This window comes from Rhinolophus ferrumequinum, chromosome 18, assembly GCF_004115265.2.
Source record: "Rhinolophus ferrumequinum isolate MPI-CBG mRhiFer1 chromosome 18, mRhiFer1_v1.p, whole genome shotgun sequence".
Classification (NCBI taxonomy): domain Eukaryota; kingdom Metazoa; phylum Chordata; class Mammalia; order Chiroptera; family Rhinolophidae; genus Rhinolophus; species Rhinolophus ferrumequinum.
The window spans coordinates 61,231,877-61,255,435 of NC_046301.1; the positions used below are offsets into that span (position 1 = coordinate 61,231,877).

Genomic DNA, 23,559 nt, shown 5'->3' on the forward strand with positions numbered 1-23,559 from the left:
TGGATCGAGGGAGACAAGCTGGACTTTATGACACTGACGGCGCGGGGGGCCAGGGCCTCCAGGTCACACTACTCACTTCAGCAGACACGGCGGGAGGGGCGCAGGGCAGGCGGCCGCTGTTTTTCTTTTCCTTATTTTAAATAGTTAATGCTCTTGGAGGGGAGGACTAGACACAGGTGTAGAAATTTCGGCCAAAGTCTTATGTGAAGGGGGTGACCCACGCGGGGGCGGGCGGCCCGGCAGCTCGGAGCCCCGGTCTGAGTCCTGGCCCACGGTCTGAGTCCTGGCCGTGGGCCGCTGGCGCACCAGCTCCCCCAAGGGCTGCAGCGGGAGGCGCAGAGCGCCACCGCCAGGGTCACTTGTGTCTCTGCAGCGATTTCCTCTTTCTCCTCTTGAAGAAACAGCAGCACCTGGGGAGGGGGGGGTAGGGCATGAAAAGGGAGCCGGATGGGTGCAAGGCATCCCCGCCCCAGGCAGTTACCCTGGCCTTACTTGGTGTCGTCGGCCACCTCCACTTCTGCGGGAGCTGTGATGGGCGCATTGGAGTGACCAGCGGTGGGGTCGTCCGCATTCAGCTCCCCGTTGGTGGAGTTCAGTGCCTGGGTGGGTGGGTGGGTGGGGGCGTAGGCAGCACGGGAGTCACGTGGGCAGTGATCTCCACCATGCCCCGCCCCGCCCGCCCCGGGTTGTTGGGGTCCTTGGCCCCGCTCCTCACCTGGTTTTTGCTGTACAACTGGGCTTTGTCCCGAGGCTGAGTTTGCGAGGGCAGGTCGGTGTGGACGGTGCCGATGGGCGTGGGCTGCAGGGTGGCAGGACGCGACGCTGAGGCAGGGAGCCACTCCACCCCCACAAGCCAAGGTCCCGCCTGATTCCGCACCAAGGCTCCCAGTGCCTGGGTTCCCCACCACGTCCAGGGCCCCGCCCCCCCACAGGCCCCACCCCCACGTACCAGGGGCTTCCCGGCCCAGTCGTACTCATAATCGAACACGAAGCCGCTGCGGTCGAAGAGGTCAGTGAAGAGCTTACGCAGGTAGTCGTAATCGGGCTTCTCGAAGAAGTCCAGGCGCCGCACGTAGCGCAGGTACGTGGCCATCTCCTCTGCAGAGAGCCGGCAGGGCGGGCGTGTGGACATGGGGGGTGGACACGGGACACCGGGCGCGGGGGCAAGGAGGCAGCCCCCCCTCACCTGGGAAGCTCTCGCAGAGCACCTCGATGGGCGTGGCCCGCTTGGTATCCCCGATCTTCTGGTAGCGCTCCTTGAGCGTGTCCGCCTGCGGGGACAGCCGTTAGCTGGCGTCGCTGCTCACCACCCCAGCCCACCCACGCCGCGAACCCCGGCCCACCTTCAGCCCCTGCCAGGGCAGGCTGCCGCGCAGGAAATACATGAACATGTGGCCCAGCGCCTCCAGGTCGTCGCGGCGGCTCTGCTCTGCGGGGGGACAGCAGGTCAGCACGGCCCGCGAGCCCCCCCGCCCGGCCCGCGCGCCGCTCACCCTTGCCCAGGTGTGTGTTGATGCTCATGTAGCGCGCCGTGCCCGTCAGGCTCTTGTGCTCGCGGTACGGGATGTGCTTCTTGGTCTCGGGGTCGATGTACTCCTTGGCCAGGCCGAAGTCGATGATGTGGATGGCGTGCTGCCGCTTGCTGCCTGGGCGCCCCACCAAGAAGTTCTCGGGCTTCACGTCGCGGTAGATGAGGCTCTTGGTGTGCACATACTCCATGCGCGTGATCTGGGGACGGGCCGCAGTGTGGCCACCCGCCCAGGCCCCACCCAGCCCACCCACCCCCGCCGGACACCGGCCCCGCCCTCCCCCCCCCCCCCAGGCTGCCCTCCCCGTCCCGGGCCGCACCAGCTGGATGGCGATCATGAGCACCGTCTTCAGCGTGAACGTGCGGTCGCACAGGTCGAACAGGTCCTCCAGGCTGGGCCCCAGCAGCTCCAGCACCATGGCGTTGTACTTCCCGCATGGGCCAAAGTAGTAGACCTGAGGGACGCCCTCTGGGGGCCGAGCACACACAGATGCGTGCGGAGGCCTGCAGCCGGCACACACTGCCCCACCGCCCCACTGGGCCCCGCTGGGTACCTGCGGTGCTGAGCTGCTTGTAGAAGCGGTACTCCAGGTGCAGCTGCGGCGCCCGGGACTTGATGGGCTCCTGAAGGCCAAGGCGGACCAAATGGCGAGTGACCTGGGGTGTGGTACACCCCTCATCCCGCCCCACACCCCACCAGGATGGGCCTCACATGGGGACAGTCTCTGCTGTCGTGGGGAAGGGCCCATACTCACCAATTTGATAGCTACGTATTCATTTGTATAGAGATTCTTTCCTGTGGAGGAGAAGGGAGTCAGGCCGTTAGGGCCACCCGCCCCCCACTCACCCCCACCTCAGCAGGCAGGACACCCTGAGTGACCCACTGACTCCAAGGGGCACTTCCTGTTTCCCAGCAGCCCCCATTGAGCTTGGCCCTGTCTTCCCAGATCCTAGAAGTGAGAAGCACGTCCACAAGGCACCTGCACCAGCCACAGGGTCCCCATCTGCCCTGCACCCTCACCTCCCCAGCTCTGACTCGCCTCCCTCTCTGTGCTCTAAGACCCCAGCCCCAGCTCACCCAGGCACCCCCCATTCCCACCTCCGCCCACTCATGGGGGGCCATCTCCAACTCCTCACCTGTATAACCCACTTCAGTTCTCCCATCTACAACAGTGAAAATGGAACAAAGGCCCTGCGACCCACAGCCCTTCTCAGAACCCGCCGCAGCAAACGGGAGCTAGCCCGACCCCGAAACAGCTGGGCCCTGGCTGTATGCTCAATGCCTCCTAGTGGGACCAGCAGACAGGAGGTGGCAACTAGTGTGGACCAGCCCATGGCCCCCCTCCCATGCTCATCCAGCAGGTCCCTCACACCGATGGATGCCCCCCTGCCTCCCTTCCCCACCCCCTCCCATGGTAATCCCAGCACCTTCCTCCCGGTCCCCACCATGACTATGAAGTAAGAACCCCTGGCCAGAAGCCTGGGGGGTTTGTCATGGCATGCAGAGGACACCCCCAAGGTGCCCTGTATCTTCCTCCTGGAAGCCCTCCCTGGTCAGTACTGGGGCTCCCTTGCTGGGCCCCATGGCAGCTAAGTCAGGTACGACCCTGCCTGCCCATGGCCTGTCCAGGGCCACCTTCCCCGGGCAGTAGGGCCTGGCAGGCCTCCTAGGTGAGAAAAAGCCCACCCACCAGGTCTTCTAGGTGCCCACAGAGAAAGCCAAGTGCCCAACCTCATGGAGCTGCACAAACACTAGTTCCAGAACCTGATGAACTCCAGTTTTTTACTTTTTATTCCCTAATGCTGGCGGAGCCCCAGATGGTTCAGCAACCACTGCTGGGTTACCCGCCACACAAACAAGGGGCTGCCCCAGCCTCTCGTGTGTATTTGTGAGTTCCTGTGCACAGTGCCATGTACACTCGCACCACCGTCCCTGGTCCGGCGGCCTCTCCCAGCACTGTCCTCTCCTGACTTTGTTATGGGACCGCCTTTGCCAGGTCCTGACCATCACAAACACAAGTCCACATCGTGTGCCCACACCTCTAGGCCGCAGCTGGACAGCCTGGTCCTGCACCACTCATATGGCAGCAGACACCACTATGTCTGACCCTACAGGCTGAGGCCAGGGTCCCCCACTGCACGTCTGCCCCAGTCACTGCCTCACGCCAGTGTGCGCCCAGGTACTCAGATCACTAGGGCACCCAGAGGTCGGGATGTCTTCTGCTGCGCCGTGGCTATTCTTGGGCGCCGGTTTGCCACAGCGGTTGAGTCAGCTTGTCAATTTCCCCTGCACTCTGCAGTGTCCTGGCGTGTGTAGCAGAACTGGGGGAAGCGGCATCTCACAAAGAATGGTCCCATCCAGCCCTGGGAATGAACTTCTCCCAGCCATGTGGCTCTCAGGGCAGAGGGCTTGTGCAGCCTTTGTTAGATTTATTCTGGAGGCATGCATGGGCTTTGGCACGCTTAGATTGGCACTGTTTTTACATCTGTATTGTCCAATTGTTTGTTGCTGGAGTACAGAAATACAGCCGGTCTCAGTGCTGGTATGACCAGCAGCCTTGCCGGACTCATTCTCCTCTGCTTCCTTACTGAAATCATTCTGGCTTTTGCATGGGTATGATCGGGGACTGGTCAGTTGCATTTCTTCTTTTCCAATCTCTTTACCCTTTATTTCCATTTCTTGCCATTGTCTGAAAGGTGTGAGTGGAGGTGTCTAGTCATTATGATAACCCAAGGCTTTTCAGAGACACAGTTAATAGGGAAAGCAAGCCCCCTTCTAGTCCTGGTTCCTGGGTTTTGATAAAAAATAGGTGTGCCTCTTGTGTTTTCACCCCACCATTTTATTGTAGAAGTTTGAAGTACACAGAAAACCGGAAGAAGTGTGCCGTGAACAGCCACATTCTTACCGCCGAGGTTACACAGTGAAGAATTCGATACCTGCTCTACTGCGCATCCATCACCCATGAATCTCTGACTTCAGATAAATGTCAAACTTGCAGGCATGAGTCCCTGACCCATCGATCTCCAGCATGCAGGCCAAGTTCAGTGTGTACTTATAGTTCTCGTTTGTCCCACGGGAGACGAAATGCACACATCTGAAGGGTGCCATTTGAGGAGCTGTGGTCAGGGCGTGACCTATGCAATCCCCACCCTTAGCAAACCGGAGACCATACCCACTGCCCATGCCCCTTCCCGGTCCCCTGACCTGCACCGAGGTGGGATCATCTGACATGTTCTCTCCTCCGGGCTCCTTTCACACAGCATGATGTGTTCAAGATTCCTGTATTGAGGTGTGTCCGTGGTTCCTGCTGACAGCTGAGTGGCGCCCTAACCCATCATGGGGACATACACAGTTACCACGGGGGATACCTGGGTGGGTTCTGTCTTCTGTTACAAGCAGAGCTATAGTGGATGTTGCCTACGGGCCTTTCTGTTGCTTCTCCAGCAGGTTTGCTGGCTCCTCTGCAAATGTGGGGCGTAACTCGGTGGGTGCCTTCTGTGCCCCCAGCCATTTATTTGTCTCTCTGCTCAGATCTCGTGCCCACTTTTAAGTGGGGTCTGATCTTTCGTTACTGAGTTGTCATCCTTTCACATATCCTGGACGTCAGCACTCTGTCCAACGGCGCTCTGAAAACACTTCCTCCCGGCGCCGGCTTGCCCATTCCCTCTGAACGATGTCTGTGATAAGCAGACGTTTTAAATGTTGATGAAGGCTAACCATCCCCTATGGCACTTGGTCATTTTATTCTGTTACTTGTTGAGGAAACCTCGTTTTTTGACTGCACGTGAGTTCTGGGAGAGGCCAAGTCCTTGGGGTGCAGCCTGAGATTAAGACGAGTACGTGGATCAGCGTGTGCGTGTGCCACTGAGGCATCCGGAGTCTGCATGTACACACTCCTGGGGCAGTGCAGGGCTCTGGACTCCGAGAGCCTCATGACGCTCACATTAGCAGTTTCAGTCATGCATGCAGAAGGCGAGTCCACAGGCCTGGCAGAGAACCACGCCTAAGGGGCTGTGAGCAGGAGGAAGATTCCAGGGGCCACATGGGTGGGACGACACTGGAGCTGCAGCTGTGCAGAGCAGGGAGGCCTCCTTCCTATTCTCCCCCGATGTTAGGCTGAGAACCCAGAAAGCCCACACGTGGGGAGAGAAGCGACTCCAGCCCTTGAATAATGTCTGCTCTCAGCCCGCCCCAACGAAACCAAAACCAGTCCCTGACGGAGGCAAGATAAGTCAGGACGAACCTCAATCCAGACTTAAAAGTCTGTGACATGTGGCACCACAATGTCCAACATACAATAAAACATTGCCAGAAACGTGAACAAGGAGGAAAATAGGACTGTAACAAGGAAAAATAAAGTCAAAGGCACCACAGACGTTGGCATTTCTAACAGCTACAAGTATGTTCAAAGATTTCAACGCAAAGGGCAAAATGAATGAATAGATCGGAAATCTCAAGAAATAGGGGAGTCAGGGTGGCCGGGTAGCTCCGTTGATTAGAGTACAAGCTCTGAACAACAGGGTTGCCAGTTCAATTCCCGCTTGGGATGGTGGGCTGCGCCCCCTACAACTAAAGATTGAAAACGGCGACTGGACTTGGGGCTGAGCTGCGCCCTCCACAACCAGATTGAAGGACAACGACTTGGAGCTGATGGGCCCTGGAGAAACACACTGTTTCCCAATATTCCCCAATAACATAAAAAAAAAAAAAATACTGGGTATAAAATGAAAAATTCACTGGATGACTCCAACAATAGATCGGACACTGCAGAAAAAAAGGTGAACTTACAACAGGGTAATAAAAACTGTCCAGACAGAAGCAAAAAGAAAAAGGCTGGAAGTAAATGGAAAAGAGCTTGAGCAATCTATGGGACAGCAATAAACATAACATACATGTAACTGGAGTCTGAGAATGAGAAGACAGTAAACTGAGGCAGAAAAAACATTTGAAGAAATAATGGCTGAGGTTTTTCCAAATTTAATAAGGAAGTGTAATATACAGATCCAAGAAGCTCAATGAATCCCAAGTAGGATAAATACAAAGAAAACCACACCTAAACAATGGAGAATGAAAATCTGAAACCAAAGAAAATCTTCAAAACCACCAGAAAAAAAGACTCATTACATACAGGGGAACAATGTTCAACATTAGTCATGAAGGAAATGCAGTTAAAACCCACAGTGAGACACTATTTCACACCCACTAACACGGTGAACCTGGAAAAGCCTGACAACCCCAGGTTGGTGAACATGTGGGATGCCAGAACACTCAGACGCTGCCCATAAGGGTTTAAAGCGTACAACTGCTCTGGAAATCAGGCTGGCGGTTCTACCAAGACTAACCTCCCCCGTGACCCAGCACTTTAATGAAAACACTTGTACATAAGAGTCGGGAGAAGGGTGCGCTGTGCAGCTTTATTCACAATAGCCAACACCTGGGCAGAGCCAAATGTCCTTGTGCAGAAGAGATGAACAAACCAGGGCGCAGTCACACATGACAACATGGAGACTCAAAAACAGAGAGCAAAAGAAGCCATGTGGAAAGAAACTCGTATCTTGATTTTGTTAAGCCAAAACCTGCTACCCAGCACGCCCCCTCCACACACGCTCTCCTCTGCGCAGACCTGCACTGTTTAGGCCGCTGCTCCCAACGCCCCAGGACAGGACCCATGATACCATCTGAGTCCCCAAAGCTGTACAGGCCCCCCCCGGCTGCAGGTCAGGACTCAGCCTGGGGGCATGTGCGTGTGTCTGCAGTCCTGTGTGTGCCTGCGTGTGTGCTCACACACATGGATACCCTAACAGGGCAGCAGGGTGGCTCCATCCAAGGGAAGCTGAAGAGTTGGCTGCCATGCTGCTCGGGGCCCGGCTGTGGGGGCCGGGCAGGGAAGGTGCCTGTTTGTCCCACACCCACCGAGTCTCAGTGACTGATGTGACGGCTCCACCCACCAGCAGAAAGAGTTGGGCCCCCAACCCGACAGTTCGTGGATTCAGAAACCCCAAACCTGGAGTTGCCCAGAGCTCCCAAAAGCTAAGTGCTGAGCAAGTAGCTGAGCTTGCAAGTGCTCCTGGACCCACCAGCTTAGAACTGGCAGTATCTGTGTCAGCCCTCCTGTGTGTGGGCCTGGACCCCCCCCCCCCACAGAGCTGTTCCTCAGACACACAGGCGTGAGGTTGGGGGTCCACCCCTCGTGCACAACCTCCTCCTCAGGGAGCAGCAACTCACACACTTACCTGTGTCCCAGGCCCGATCATCAGGGGGGCCGCAATCCTCTCGGTGGCCTTCCCCCTCCCCCGCCCCCCAAATGCAAATGAGTGGGGCTCACCTAGCCGCAGCTCCCCGAAGTTGCCACAGCCTATCTTCTTCCCGACCCGGAAGTTGGGGCCCACCATCAGGACCCCCGAGCTGGTCCCTGTGCTCCGGACGCTGTGGCTGGTCCGGCCACCGGTCTTGGACATTCTCCGGCCCTCCTCTGACTCCCCTTTCCCTCCTTTCTTGTCAAAATCCATAAGTTTGTGGTACCCTGGCCTCTCCACGGTGACTCCGCTGCCGTGCAAATCCCGGGTCTGTGGAGACCTGAGCTTGCGGGCGGCTCTTCGGGGCTAGTACACCATGGCGCCGGGCAGACTCCTGGCTAGTGAGACGCGGGCACTTGTGAGGGCCAGGCCTCGGCTCTCATCTCGGTGGCCTCGGGGTCTCGCACAGGGAGAGGACACATTCTGCTGACAGGTCCCGTTGCCTCAAATCTCGTGGCTCCCAGCTGGGGGGGAATCAAAAGCACAGATTAGAAGGCCGAGACCCACTCAACCACCTGCCCGTCCATGACACAGCCCAGAGAAGCGAGGACAGCCCGGTAGGGTGGCATTAACTGACAGGGCTGGTGCGGTAGGACGGCATTCTAGAAAGATCTCTGAAGATGTAAGTGTGACCTGGCTTTCCATGGGACAGAGGCTGCTGTGAATTCCCATGTCAAAGTGGTATGAGATGCCCACCCACAACACAGCTCAAGGACGGTTGTGCTGGAAGGGTGATGGCCAGTCAAATGACAGAGGCCCCAGAACCTGGTGGGGAGCCCCAACGTGGGTGCAGAGAAGAGTGGGAGCCACCTATCCCACAGCCCCTTCCTCTAAGCCACAGGGGTCACTCCTCTGAAGAGGGAAGAGAACAGATGGCTGAGCGGGGAGACAGGCCCCCACTGACCGAGGGCCTAGCCAGCTGCAGACGGACTTCTAGTGACTCGGACATGGTGACACCGTAGGCTTTGGGGGGACTCAACCCCTGACCCAGGGTTCCCCCCACCCTGAGGCAAGGCAGGGCCCTGGGGATGACAAGAGGACACATGACTAGGGGTCTCTGAGAATCAGGCCAAAGACAGAGCCTGCTGTCGGACAAACCCGTGGCTCTGCTTCTGGGAACCGGCTCCAAGCCTGTCAGATGGGGCGGAGACCCCACTGAGAGAGACCCTGGCCACTTGCTCATGGAGAGTGAAACCACATGATGGCAGGGAACCAGGGGTGTGCACACGCCCTCCTGTGCTTGCACACCCACATGTATGCACACCCCTACATGTGCACATACCCCCACTCACACATGCACACCCCGTGTCCTCACCCTCCCACGCTCACACGCGCGCACACCCATCCACACGTGTCCTCACCCTCCCACGCCTGGCAGTCCTCTCCAGAGGGGCCATGTGTGTAAACCAGGCACCAAGAGAGGTCTGACATCCAAGCGACGCTGGAGCCGAGGCACAGCCAATGTGGATGGGCCGTGACCCCACGGTGCACAGAGGGTCCGTGTACGCTGGCACCACCTGGCCCGAGCGGGTGGCAAGGGGATGGCAGCCAGCTGGCAAACTGGAGATTCTGGCGCACTTGCTGACCCCCTGGGCCCTCAGCCCACATGTCCCCAGCACGACTCCAGTGACCCCAACTGTAGTACGTGCACCTGGGCCCCCTGCAGTGCCCTTACACAGGGCAGGTGTGCGGACACCTGTGGGTCACTGCCTGCAGGGACAGCGGGCACTTGGAAGCATATGAGAAAGCTGACCCCTCTCCAAGTACGCCAGCCCCCGCTCACCCCACAAATAAGAGCGGCCACCCTGGCCCAGCGGGAGGCACAGACCCACCAACACTCTGGAAGGCGCTGCCCACCAACCACGCCACACGGGGGGGCGCGCGCTGGGCTCTCTCCCGCCGCTGAGCCAGATGGGACCTGCAGGGGCATAGCAAGAGCAGATCACACACTGGCCTTGGCCTTCGGGAAGAGGGCCCCAGGCAGGGCTAAGACCGTAGCCAAATGCCCACCCGGACTAGGAGGCCAGCAGGGGTGCAGCCCAGCACACCTGGGTGAAAGCAGGTGACCCGAGGCCTCAGGGGAGCAGAAATGTCTCCCCTCAGCCCAGGCCCAGGAGCTAAAAGTAATTATCATGGGGGAGGGGGCCTCCCATCCCTCACTTGGCTGCCACCCCACCAACACCACCTCCAATTCCATCCCCGGAGCCTCCCCGACGCAGGGTAGGGGCTCTGCATGGACCCTCATGGCCAAGTTTCATTCCACACTGACATGGCTCCCAGGGGTTGGCCCCTGGAAGCTGCCATCCTGCCCAGGTTCACACTTAGTGGGTCTCACAGAGTCTGCTTCCAGGTCAGGGCCGTGCTCCTCTGCCAGCACCCATCTCAGGTGAGTTACCTGCCCTGTTCTTTTCGGGGTCCTCCATTTTGTCAGGGCCGGGGGCCCGCTCCCCTGGTGGGGGCCCGAGGTATCCCCTCTGACCATCTCCACTCAGTGATGTCACAGTCCCTGGTGACATCACCAGCACCACCCAGGCCCAGAGCCTGGCAAGTCTGGGGCAGGTGGCCTCCCTCCCTGGGCGTGGCCCCTCGCAAGCCACCTGGTTCCACAGCGTACGGTGACCCCATTGCAGGTGCCGCCTTGGAAGCACCCGGACTCAGGTGATCCCAGCTACAGCCCCTTCTAGGCAACTATGGATATGTGTCCCTCCATCCCCCCACCGAAGTGGGAGCCCACCTCTGCCTGGGGCTCAGTGACACATGGAGGTAGGGCCGCCTCCCCAGGATTCATCCGGGCCCAGCAACAAGGTGTCCCCAGGAGCCCCCGTGTGCCACGTCCTGGCATTTGCACACTGCTCCCCCAGAGGGACCTGGACCCTGGGGCCACAGCCATGAAGTCCAAGCGCACTTGCAAGGTCATGTCATGGCAGAGAATGATGACTGCACAGGAGTCTGCCTGCTCGGCACCGGGTAGAGGTCAGTGACAAAACGGATTAAGCAGAAACGGTCATAATACACCGAGTTACAGATGAGGGAGAGGAAGTAGCACTCCCCCACCTCCCTCAGTGGGCAACACGGAGCCGAATGTGCCAAGGAGATGGCCCGAGGTCACTTGTCAGTGATCTGGGGTGCGGGTACCAGCCAGCACTGCCCCAGAAGGCGTGCCCAGAGTTCTGACCGGGACCAGCCAGGAGGAAGGAGGCTGGTCTGTGAGATGGGACAGTTGTCACGTGCCTGTCACAGAAGGTGCCAGAGGGTGGACTAGACGCACTGAGGCTCTTGGGAGAGGGCTGGAGATTCATAGGTGACAGTCACAGGTGGCATGTTACTCTCACAGTTCAGGAAAAGCAAGCGTGGGCCACAGTTGGCAGTGAGCCTGTGAGGACAGAGAGTACTCACGTACTCTTCTTGCAAACTTTCGAGAGATTTGAAACGTTTTCAAAATTAAGACAAAAAGACAAGGTTGCTGCTACAAGCTCCACAGCCTCAGACCACAGCACCCAAACTCCAAACGACAGTCTGGGTAGTAAAAGCGCATCTTTTAAATGCCGAGGACACAGGAGTGGCCCGGGTGTGCGGCAGTGTTGCCTGCAGGCGCAGCAGTACCTGGCCACAGAGAAGCTGCTGCAACGTTACACTGAGTCCATGGGAGGGGACTCAGCTTGTGGAACAAATGTTGGTAACTTGGCCCGGCCCACGGGAGTCACTGTACTCTCTCCACATTTGGGCACATTCGAAAATTGCTCCCTAAAGAGCTGAAAGGAAAATGAGGGAGCCTGGAGGGGCGGGGCGGGCTGGAAACCCAGGCTCCTGCCCTGGGAGACAGGGCTCGATGACAGGTTCTGGTGTCACCGCCTGGGTGACTGGTATGCATGGTCCTGGAAAGAGCACATCTGGAACCTTCCATCATCTCAGAGCGCATTCCTGACAGTGCTAGCCTCTCCCCACAGCTTCCACAGACACCCCTTAAACCCGCCTTCTCAGCTTCAGACTGAGCTAACTGCCTGTCGAGGGGCAGGGTGTCCCACGGCACATGCCGGCCCCTGCGGGCCCCTCGCCCTGGCCTGCCAGGCCTGTCCCAGGCCGGCCTGCTGTCTGATGCAGCTCCACTTCCAGCTCTGCAGCTGTCTTGGTGTGGGCTGAGACGTGTCCCCGACAAGACACATCCTAACCCCTGGCGTCTGAGCGTGTGACCTTATTTACAAGTCAGGGTGGGCCCTCATCTGTGACAATGGAGGCAGACTGGAGAGATGCGGCCACAAGCCAAGGAACTCCGGCAGCCACAGGAAGCTGGAGGAGCCATGGCAGGAAGCGCGGCCCTCGACACCTTGATCTAGGACTTCTGCCTCCAGACCTGGGAGAGAAGGGGGCAGAAAGGGATTCCCAGTGGGGACGCCTGACCAGCACCCCGGCCAGGAAACAAGGGTCAACGTCAGCCATGAGGACCCATGGGACAGCAGGGACCCTGACGTCACGGACGAGCAGGGCACGTTCCTCAGTGCAATCATGGGGAAAACACCTAAAACCCCCGAGTGGGGACGTCCCACAGGACACGACGGCTCAGAGCGTCCACACAAGAGAGGCACGGATCCCGTCTCAACAGGAGGGGCCAAAGGGGACGTGATGCCTGAGTGCCACGTGGGATTCTGATGGGGACCTGGGACAGAGAGAAGCTGTCAGGGGAAACTGAGGAAATCCGACTTTGGTTATTAATGGTGTCTCAGTCCTGGCTCGTCAGTTGTGACAAAGGTACCACACTGCCGAAAGTGTGAACAGGGAGATGGGGCGGGGGACACAGGGTCTGCACCATTGCAGTAATTCTGTGCATCTTAAACTGTCCTAAAATAAAGTTTATTTAAAAAACCCCAGGGGTGGCCGGTTAGCTCAGTTGCTTAGAGCGTGGTGGTAATAACACCAAGGTTGCCGATTCGATCCCCGCACGGGCCACTGTGAGCTGCGCCCCCCATTAAAACAAAACAAAACAAACACCTAAATCTCCCTCTCCTAGTGACCTCTCTACCCACCACAGTGGCATGCCCCTCCTTCAGGCATGCGCACATGGTGCCCACTCGGGCTCCTTACTCAAATGTCACGAGACTGCCCTTCCAGCCCCTCACGCACCCCCAGCCCTGCACCCCGTTGCCGTGGAGCAGCACATATGTGGTCACGGGACGCCTGCCCCAAACTTGAGCTCAAGGACACAGAGGCTTTTGGTACAGGTACCAGGCAGCAACTCAGAGACTGGGGAACACATGATGTGAAGCAGACCGACCAAACCGAGAGGAAGTGGGCAAAGCCGCAGGCGATGCAGCCAGCCTCCCAGAGGCACGTCACTGCAACACGACACGCAGATGAAGGCAGCACAGATGCTCGGACTTCTCTGCCCGTTGGGGCTACAACGGGAGTAACATTCAGTACGGGTGAGAGCGTGAGGAAGGGGGACTTTGGTTTAAAGGGAAATACTGTCGGTCAGGTAAATGTGGCTCTCCATCCAGGCCACACCACCCAGAGAAACAGTGCAAGACTAGCGACAGCCATGTGGGTGCTGCCCTCTCAGCTTGTGCACAGAAAGGAAGTGGCAGATGGTCCAGCCCCACAAAGCCGGCCCCACAGGTGGGTGGGCCCCGGAAGTGATCTCTGGGGCTGGGGTTCGGCGCAGGCCCCTCCCTCCACCTTTCCCCCACCCGAATCCCCTCCTCTCTCCTAGTGAGCACCTGCAAACCTTCCACTGCAAACAATGCTTCTGCGTTTCCTAAACTCAGAGCTGGGGAAAAGGCAGGTGAGGAAGGAGCTCTCGGCAGCCGCCCGCCCCCCCTCTCAGAGCTGTCAGGGCCAGGTGGGTGTGAGCAGATGGGAGGCTCAGGGTGTGCAGGGTTGGAGACCTCACGGCCGGAAGCTCCGCTGGGACCTATGTGGGAGGAAATGAAAGGGCCCCCAACGCACCTGCAAAGCAGCCAGAATGCACAGAATGAGACAATGCCTAGCTCCCCGGTTTTACTGGGGTGGACCCTACGTCACCTCCAGGGGCCAGCCCTGCCCAAGGGACCCGACCATCTGCAGAAGGAGGAGGGGGGCAGGGCTGGCCAGCTTCCACTCTTCAGTCCAGACTCGTCCCCCAGAACTGGGCACATCACTGGGCCGAGGACCGGGCCAGGAGGGCTGCCCACTGAGTCGACCCGTGACACTGGGGCAGCCGACTTACTGGAAGGGAGGCCCAGCCCACGCCTAGCACGCAGGCCTGAGGGCCCCCCTCCCAAATACCCAACCCCTTTTCCCAGAGCAGAATCCTCACCAAGAGTTCTGGAAACATGCCTTCAGGACTGGACTGGGACCTGGTTGGACGCTGACAGGCGGGAGGGGCACAGCCTGGGACGGAGGTGGCCCAGGGCCACTCCCCAGGACACGCAGGACCACAGTGTGCCGTGTCCCACTTATAAACACACTCGTGTTTTCAGGTGTCTGGAAGGCTCTCCAGTATGAATGTTGCCCACCTCTTGGGTGTTGAGTGGTTTTTCAAAAGCATTCATTACATTTTGCTGTAATTTTCATTTTCTTCAACGTGTATGCTTTACTTTTTGCTACTTAAAAATACGAAGAACAGGATGTGGGTTTTGTGGTCTCGTTCACCGGGGGCACCAGGTCCTGTGGAGCTTGGTCCTGTCGGTCAAAGACACCGGATACACTTCTCAGGAAAGTGGTCAAGGGCACTGGGCCCCAAAACTCACCATGAACAAAGGCTACAGGCAGACACGCGTCTGTGAAAGTCTTGAGGTGCAAGACTCAGCCCAGGGCCACCTCAGTGGCTGTGCACCAGCCCTGGTTTTCTGGAAAGTGCAAGGTGGCGGGCAGGCAGGCTGCCAGAATCCTGTCTGGGTTGCCAGACTCTGAGGAGGAAGAGATGCCACCATAAAGGTTCAGAGCCCCGCCCAAGACAGGAGAACTGACCCTTGCCCACAGCGGTGGCATGTAAAATCGGGCAGCCACCGTGAGAAAGTCAGCCGTTCCTCAAAAAGTTCAACACGGAGACGCCAACGGCCCAGCAAACCAGCTGCTCAGTGCGCACCCAAGCGAATGGAGGGCAGACATCCGCACAGCACTGTGGGACACGCACAGCACGACCCCAGCGGCCGGAATGCGGACAAACCCAAAGGGCCCACAGCTGATGACAGATAAGCACAGCGGGGCCCAGCCACACAGGAGTGTCATTCGGCCGTGAAAAGGAGGGAGGCGCTGACACTCGCCACAGCGTGCATGGACCTGAACACACGGGGCTCCTGAGAGAAGCCGGACACACAAGGCCACACAGTGTGGGATTCCACTTACGGGAAATGTCCAGAACAGGCGCGTCCACAGACAGGACGTGGGTTAGTGATGGTCAGGGGCTGGGGGAGGCATGGGGGTGACTGCTAAGGGGGATGGGGTATCTTTTGGGGTGATGGTATGTTCTGGAACTAGACAGAGGTGCTGATTGCTAAACATTGTGAATGTAGTAAAAAGTCACTGAGGTGTCCATTTCAATGAATTTTATGGTCTGTGAATTACATCTCAACTACAAAGGGAGCGTGTGGTGTGCCAATAAAGCTGGTGCAAAGGCGCTGTGAGCACGCGGCTCTAGAGGCTGATGGCCTTGAGAACAGGGCTCATCCCCGTGCAGATCAAAGTCCAGCCAACTCGCAGGACGACTGCCAGAGCCACACCTCCTGCCCTTGGGCCCGTGTTGAACCAGCTTCTGTCACAGAGGAATCGAGGTGTGTGCCCACAGAGGAAGTAACAGACACAGAAACTGGCGAGATGGTGGGGGAAGAGGAGGGGCTGACTCTCGGCTGCCTGAGAAGATGACACCAGCCTGCCAGGCTCAGCCCTTCTCAGAGGCCCTGGGCGAGACCCAAGCAGACGCAGAGGCCCCCCACAACCACCCAGGACAGGCTCAGCCCCCAGGACATGGGGCACTGAGTTCACACAGCACCTTCAAGTGCTCTGAACCTGATGGCTCCCACACACCTGTGCACAAATGGGGCTCACGCATCAGGAGACTCAGGGAGCCAGCCCCCCAGGGCCACACTAGTGGCTCAGGTAGCACTTAAAGACCTGAAGACCCCAGAGCTGCCCAGCCCTCTCTCTGGCTCATCCTGATGAGCAGGCAGCACCCCACTTTGGTCTCTGAGATCAGCCCTAGGGTAGAACAGCCCCGTGCCCAGAAGGCTGCATCAAAATCACTGCAAACCCAGATTCCTGGCCCACCAAGATGCTGCTGCCGGGGACCAGGCAGGGCCCGGGCACCTATGCCCAGTGAACACTAGCAGCTGGGCTGGGAGCCACTACTCAGTCGTGAAGGTTCCATTTTCCACCTGGCCGACCAGCCGCCTGCCCCAAACCAAACCCCCTGAGCCTGGCACATCCAGGGAGCCCACGCCAGCCCAGGCACAAAAACACAGGTGCCCCGTTAACACTGAAGTCCAGATAAGCAACTTTTAGAGTAAGTGTATCCCATGCAGTATTCGGGACATACTTATACCAAGCAATTTTGGGTTGTTTGTCTGAAACTAAATTTAGCTGGGCGCCTGCATTTTTATCTGCTTGTCTGGCCGCACCTATACGAAGCTGCCCTCCCCCGGGCACCCTTGAGCTGCCTATGTGGGCACGCACGACCCAGAGCAGCTGGCAGACCTCCCAGGACTCACTGGTCCCAAAGGCGCTGTTTTCCACTCAAAAATGTCTATTTCTTAAAACCAAACATTTCCAATGAAAATTTAGGGTCCAAATGAACCCTGAGCATAAAATGCACACCCAAAGAAAAAATAATAAGCTGTCTCTCACCCATCACATGTTTAAATGATGTTCTAGACATATCGAGTTAAACAAAGTGTATTAAAATGATTTTCACCTGTTGGTTTTTGTTTTTTAACGAGGCTACCGGCATACTGTCCCTCCAAAGCACTCGTCACTGCCCATTTGTGACCATTGTGACCGTATCACACAGGGAAGCCGAGGCCCGAGGCTGAGAGGCGCCTTGCATCCCATCAACGTCCCGGGAGGCCTGAAGGCTGGAGGCCCCTGGCCACCCTGCACCCAGCTCCCTGCCCTGCCTGCTCAGCCCTGGTTTTTCTGGGCCCAGAAAGGATGGATATGCCAAGACAGGGACCGACTCCACAACCACAATGAGGGGCCCCACTGCTCCTGAGGTGGCCTGGGATCCAGGAGGGGCGGCAAAGTTAACCATGGGACAAGGTATGACTGGGTGTCCCTGGGAGAGAGGCCCCTGTCCCTAAGGTCAGCCTCTCAGGGACCTTGCTCAGACCCACCAGTAAACCTGCACGGACACAAGGGGCTCCACAGCTGTCTGGGACGCCTCTCAGCTGACTTGCTTCCCAAATTACTGGCTGGCGTGCTGGCTCCCCCAAAACTGGAAGGAGCACATAGGAAGGCTTTTAGTTAAAAAAACAAAAAATAAAAAACAAAAAAAAAACTTACCTGCTTCCTCTTGCAACCCAGAGATAACTACTATGTAATTAGGAGAGTCAGATGGAACCAGAACCGGCAGTTCAAAGAAGTCAGTCTGCACAGGGTTTTGTCGTCACCGTGAAGGGACGCCCAGAGCCAGGTAATGAAATGCCCGTCCCATCCACTTCAGAGAAATGAAAGGAATCAGAAGCAGACAGGAAGACGCTTTACAAGGGCGGACTGACATCGGTGCATGGAAAAACCAAACCCATGCACGACCACCACTGCAGAGCCCCAGGGGTTTCCCCCATCCTGGGGTGGAGGGTCCAGCCAGCTCCTTCCAGATCTCCCTCCACCTGCCGAGGGCAGCAGACACAACTGGCTCCCAAACCTGGGATCTAACCCGCCCTCAGTGCCCCTAGCAGCCCTCCCATTCTGTTCCTTGAAGGCAAAGCAACAAACACCTGCAGTCCTGGAGACTTCTGGGGGCGCTGCACCAGCCCTCCCCACCCCCATCCCCTCGCTCTGCAGAGCCCAGAGTGGTTCCTTTCTCGGCACAATTTAGTACGAAAAACAGAAACCAACTACTGGCAACAACGGCAAACTTCCCCCTTTCAAACCTGTGGGCCTGCTCACAATCTGCTCTTCTCACAGAGACGACTCCATTCCCCAGTGGCGGCCACCCCTTCCCTAATCAGAGGAGCTCTCCCCATGGGTGGCAGGCGGTTTGCCCCCAGATCGGAGCCTTTGTGCTTCCCCACTCATCTCACACCCATGAGCTACCGGCGCCCCTGTGGGGGCTGGCAAACGCCAACTGAGCCTGTCTGTGTCCCCGGGGACAGGGATGGAGGACCCACCCCCAGAGTTCCAGACACTGGCCAGGCCTGGGTTCCCCTGTGGAAGGCACTGGGGAGAAAACGCCAGACTCCACCTACAAGCACAGAACCCTCCAGGACCATTTCCTGCAAACAATGCGGGAATAACCCAGCTGCCCTAGAGCCTGCGCAGGACGACAGCTTGGACATCACCGTGAGGCTTTCTCTCAGATCCCCAGCCCCTAAGTGAAAGCTTCCCCAGGAAGAAAGTTGGGGCAGAAAGGGCAGGGAAAGCACCGTCCCAGGCAGGGCAGGGATCAGTGGCGGGATGAGTGTGGCCGGCCACCAAGGAGGCACAGACCTCTCACCACCCCCTCCCTGATCTAAAGTGTTTCCGGAAAACAAAGCCAGTGGTGAGGGCGGAAGGGGGAGGGCGCAGCCAGGCTGAGCCTGAGCAGCACCCCGCAACAGGTCACCCTGGTTGAGACCCTTCTTTGCTGCACACCCTTTCCCCACCCCAAGGGTCCAGCTCTCCCCAAGACCTTCAGGACAGCGGGGTGGGGGGAAATATGTGCACCAGCGTTGGGAGGGGTGATGGCACCAGGTGGGCAAGGGCGGCGGTCCAAGGGAGAGAGCTGGGTGGTCACAGGAGTGGGCAATGAGCTTGAGCACAGGGGGACAGTGATGGGGGCAGGTGAGGTGGGGCCAAGTGGGCAGTGAGAGAGAGCAGGGTCTGCAGTGCGGGGTCAGTGGGAGCAGCTGGGCCTGGAGTGAGGGGATAGTGGGGGGAAACCGGGTCTGGACTGTGGGGATAAGCGGGAGGCAGAAGTGGCAAGGTCTGAGTTTGGGGGTCACTGAAGGGGCAAGGTCTGGCGTGAAGGAAGTAAGGGGTGAGGGGCTGGGGCTAGAGTATGGGAGTCAGGGGGCCGTAGGAGCAGAGGGGTTGGAGTGTGGGAGTCACGGGGCTGTTGGGGCAACGGGATCGGAGTGCGGAGTCAGTGGAAGTGGGGGTTAGCAGCAGGGTTCGGAGTGCGGGGTTCTGCGGGTTGTACGGGCAAAAGAAGCTGGGGTAAGGGGGTCCAGAGTGCGGGTTGTAAGGGTCGAGGGGTCTAAGGTGCGGGGGTCGGCGGGGTGCTGGGGTCCTGGGGTCCTGTAGGGGCGGCGAAGTACCGGAGTCCGCGGAGGTGGGGCCGCAGGGCCGGGCGCGTGGCCGCGGCAGCCGGCGAGGGCGCGCGCGTCGTTACCTCTCGGCCTCCGCCGTGGCCGTGGCCGTGGCCCCGCGGCCGGCCGGCCGGGCTGGGCGGCCTGGCTCCCTCAGCAGCGCGGCGCGGTCCCCCACTGCGGGACCCGCTCTCGCTCCGGCTCCGGCGCCCGCTCGAGCCTCCGCTCCCGCGCCGCCGGCCTCCGCATGTTGGGCGCGGGCCGTCCCCGCCGCGCGGGCGCCCGGCTCGCCCGTCTCGTAGCGTCGCCGAGGCCCGCGCTTACGCCGCCAGCGTCGTGGGGAGGACCCGGCGCTCACTGCGCAGCCGCCGCCTCCGCCGCCGCAGGGCGCGCGCCGACGTCACAGCGCGGGGGGGAGGGGCCCGGCGGCGCGCTCGCTGCTTTGCGGCAGCGGGTGGCGCCGCGCGACGACCGCTGCGCTTTGCGGCCGCCTCGGGATAGTCAGGCTTCTTCCCGCGGGGCCAGCGAATGCACACGGGTGCCGGGACGCGCGCACGCGGAGGGAAACGGGCCGCCTCCACCCTTCGGGGGGCGGTGCTCTCGCCACTCGCCCGGGCCCGCCCCGCCGTTGCTATGGCGACGCGTGACCGGCCGCACTTCTCTTTCGTCACGGTCTCGCCACCTGACATCACGACCGGGCGGTGCCGCGGGGCGTGGTCGGCGCCGAGATGGGTCGACTTCGGGGGCTGGTGGCGGGGGACTGGTCGGGTGGGGCCAGGATGTGAAAACAGTCTAGGGTGATGGGCAATCGGTGTGGATGGTCTTCGCAGTGTCCTAATAAGTGGTGACGTCAGTGAGGAGTAAAGGAGGGATCAGCACCGGGCTGCCTCCGCTGTGGGTCACCCAAGGCAGCTGGCCTGGCTGGGGTGCTGCTGGGCCGCCGGGCGGAGCACAGGCCCTGTACGCAGCTGGCATTTGATAATATCCACCGCCCACCGCCTACTGCCTGGACCGAGAGGAGGCGTGGGGAGGGGTGACTGACCAAGGCCCCGCTGTGAGGCCCTGCTCCACCCGGGACAGGACCTGGAGAAACAGTGCCTGCCCTCCCGCATGCCCGGCGTGCCTCCTGGGGGTATTTTAACGTTAGAGGATACTCATCCATTCAAGTATTAAGTGCCTGCCAGCGGCTCTCAGAACAGAACGTGAGCTGTATTCTTGGCGTCACTTTCCAAGGAGTCCTCAGTCCTGGGGGGGAAGAGGAGACAGGACAATAAATAAGTAGACACAGTGGTTTCAGAAGGTGTCAAGGCGGCGTGGGGCAGTGACAGGGCCACACCCTACAGGCTAAAGCTACGTGTGACCAGATGGGAAGAAGTTTCCATGGTCTCTGATTACTTACTGTCCTGCTGACCAGTAAGTAACCAGATGGGGGAAGACAATTAAACTGGAATGGGACCGTGGAATGGCAATGGTTTGGGGCCAAGCCAGGCCCTGGCAGAGGCAAGCATTAGGGCTTATTCGGCCCAGTACTTCTCCTTCAGTCCCACTTGCAGTGTTGCAGTCTCCAGGAAGCCCCAGCCGTATCCCCTATTGTCCTTTCTCATTGCATCTTGATCCTCTCCAACCTGAGCCTTACCATAAAGGAGTGTGTTTGTTTAAAATCAAGCTCCTCTGCCAGCCACGCCAGGTCGGGACCAGGTCTGCTTTGCTCACTGCTTTGCCTGTACATACACTAGGCACTCAGTCTGTGTGTAGCAAATGAATGAATGAAAGAACAAATGAACTCCATGGTCCTCCCAGATTCTGGATAACTTGGGGTTTCATTTCCTCATATTTCCAAGCCCTATCTCTCCTGTCCTTTCCCTTTCTTGATATTCAGGAACATCTGCTTTTAAGAAATTCAGCTCCCAGGAGGGCAGAGGATCTATCCTCCAGAGGTATTTGAGCCCTAAACCCGAGCTCCATCCTTGCCCCTGTAAAAGGCAGGGAGGCTTGTGCAGCTGAAAGAACGGAGGAGGTGAGGCCAAGGCAGGGGTTGTGCCTGTCAGAGGCTGTGTGACTCTGAGTAGATCATTGACCCTCTCTGGTCCTCCACATCTTCATCTGTATGTTAGGACTAACGATAGCCCCCTCATGGCGGGAATCTATGAGTTAATGAATAAAGAACTGCCAGCATAGGACCTTCTGCCTCAAACGAACATATTTCTTTCTAATTAATCACTTGGGATCTTTGAAAAAGCAAACTGCCTTTCCATCTTTCTCATTTTTAACCCGCTTCAAATGTGCTCCACATGTTCCTGCGTCCTTTGGCTTTGATCATGGGGACACCATTTGGGAAAGCTGGAGTGGGAAACAGCCCCTTTGGAGCTCTTGTTAAAATAATAAGAACACTGTAAAGAGGATGAGCTGGTCTCCCCGCCACCCCCCAGAAAGTCAAACAATATCCTGGCCTCCCAATAAATCCTAAACAGCTGTGGATTTCGGGGAGGAGATGGCAGGAAGCACCCCTTCTGTCTCTTTACCCTTACAAGAAGCAGATCCATCAGTCTCCCCCTGCTTGGACAGACCCCAGGAGAGGCCCAGGGCTGTGTCCCTGTGTCCAGCACCAGCCCAAGCAGGTGTCCTGGTTCCGTTTTGTCCGACTGAATGGAATGAGTGTTGCCTGCCGTCAGGCCCCTCCCCATACGGAGCAGGGACTCACTTGGACATGCACATTCCTGTTTTCCAGCTGTAGATGGAAACAGGTTTAAGAGGCAAAGGGATTTGCCCATCGTACCCTGGCTTCAAACCTGCAATGTTGCTGCCTTCCACAGGTGGGTAGTGCTGGCTCCAACTACTCTGAGGGGCAGCCTGGGACCCCCCACACCCCAATCCCAGTGGCTGTAGTGTAAGAAGGTGTTCCACCCAAGGCAGAGCCTGATGCCATATGCTCACGACTGATTGGGACAAGTCAAAGTTCTGTCTCTCCACTGTGAGCAATGGAGGGGAAACGGAGGCCAGAAGACACATGAGAGAGGTGGTGAGGGGCAGCCATGAAGAAACTGAGGCCTGGAGGGTGCAGAAGCTCCTGGGGTGAACTGTCCACCTTAGGGGCCCCCCCATCCTCTGAGAATAGCCCCCAGCAACCAGGTCTGTACCATGTGACCACCCAGCCATCTCTGATTGGCCCAGAATGAGCCAATCAGATCCTTGTCTGGGATTGCTGCGTAGGAGGAAGCATCCTACCTGACTTGTTACCAGATAGGGACCTTCTGCCATGTGTGGCTTCTCAGGCATCTGCTTTCCCCATTGTTGTGATACAGTGTAGGGGACCCCAGTTTGCCCAGGTCTCCTGGGACTGTCAGTGCTAAAACCCCAAACTCCCAGGAAACCAGGATGACTTAGTACCTGAGCGTGGGGCATGAAGTGTCCTACCTGTCACAAGGAGCTATGAGGAGTTTCTTCACCCCACTTCCAGAGGACCAAGGTTTGGAAAAGGTAGAGGGTTGAATAGCATCCCCCCAAACTCATGTCCACCCAGAACCTCAGAATGTGAAATAGGGTCTCTGCAGATGTAATTAGTTAAGATAAAGTCGTACTAGATTAGGGTAGGCCCTGAATCCAATGACTGGTGTCCTTATAAGAAGAGAGACATGCATATAACTATGCAAGGGTATTTATTAAAAGGACACAAACTATAGAAAAAGAGAGAGACGCAAAGACAGAGGTAGAGAGAGAAGATGTCCATAAAACAAGAGAGGGGGAGATTGGGGTAATGCAGCCACAGCCCACGGACACTGGAGCCCTCAGAGGCTGGAAGAAGCAGGAAGGACCCTCCCCTGGAGCCTCTGGAGGGAGCGGGGACCTGAGACACCTTGACCTCAGATTTCTGCACTCCAGATGTACAAGGATAAATTGTTTTGAGCCACCCAGTTTGTAGTGCTTTGTTATGGTGACCCCAGGAAAATCATACAGGTGTGGACCCGGATTTGGTCAATGTTATGGGTTGCATTGCGTCCCCCAAAAACATATGTTGAAATCCTGACCCCCGGTACTTGTGAATGGGACCTTATTTGAAAATAGGGTCCTTGCAGATGTAATTAAGTTAAAATGAGGTCACACCAGAGTAGGAGTGGCTCTAACGCAGTGACTGGTGTCCTTATATGAAGAGGGAAATCTGAACACAGGTGCTCAGGGACAGGCCACGTGACGACACAAAGACTGAAGTGATTCATCTGCAATCCAGGAATGACGAGGCCCGCTGGAGCCACCAGAAGCTGGGAGACAGGCCTGGAACATTCTTGTTCAAGGCCTCCCAAGGACCCCGCCCTGCCAACACCT

General features: G+C 58.0%; 1 protein-coding gene across 1 annotated transcript; it reads right to left on the bottom strand.

Moving 5' to 3' along the window:
* Positions 1–214: 214 nt before the first annotated feature.
* On the bottom strand, positions 215–19,478 carry CSNK1G2 (casein kinase 1 gamma 2). The gene is made up of 12 exons (XM_033134203.1): positions 19,323–19,478; positions 7,855–8,289; positions 2,284–2,324; positions 2,083–2,152; positions 1,849–1,997; positions 1,494–1,728; positions 1,344–1,429; positions 1,187–1,271; positions 950–1,098; positions 716–799; positions 493–599; positions 215–410 (listed from the first exon to the last, which is right to left on the bottom strand). The coding sequence occupies exons 2-12, from the start codon at positions 8,036–8,038 to the stop codon at positions 356–358; spliced, it is 1,245 nt and encodes a 414-aa protein (XP_032990094.1). The 5' UTR covers positions 8,039–8,289; positions 19,323–19,478; the 3' UTR covers positions 215–355.
* Between the last annotated feature and the right edge of the window lie 4,081 nt (positions 19,479–23,559).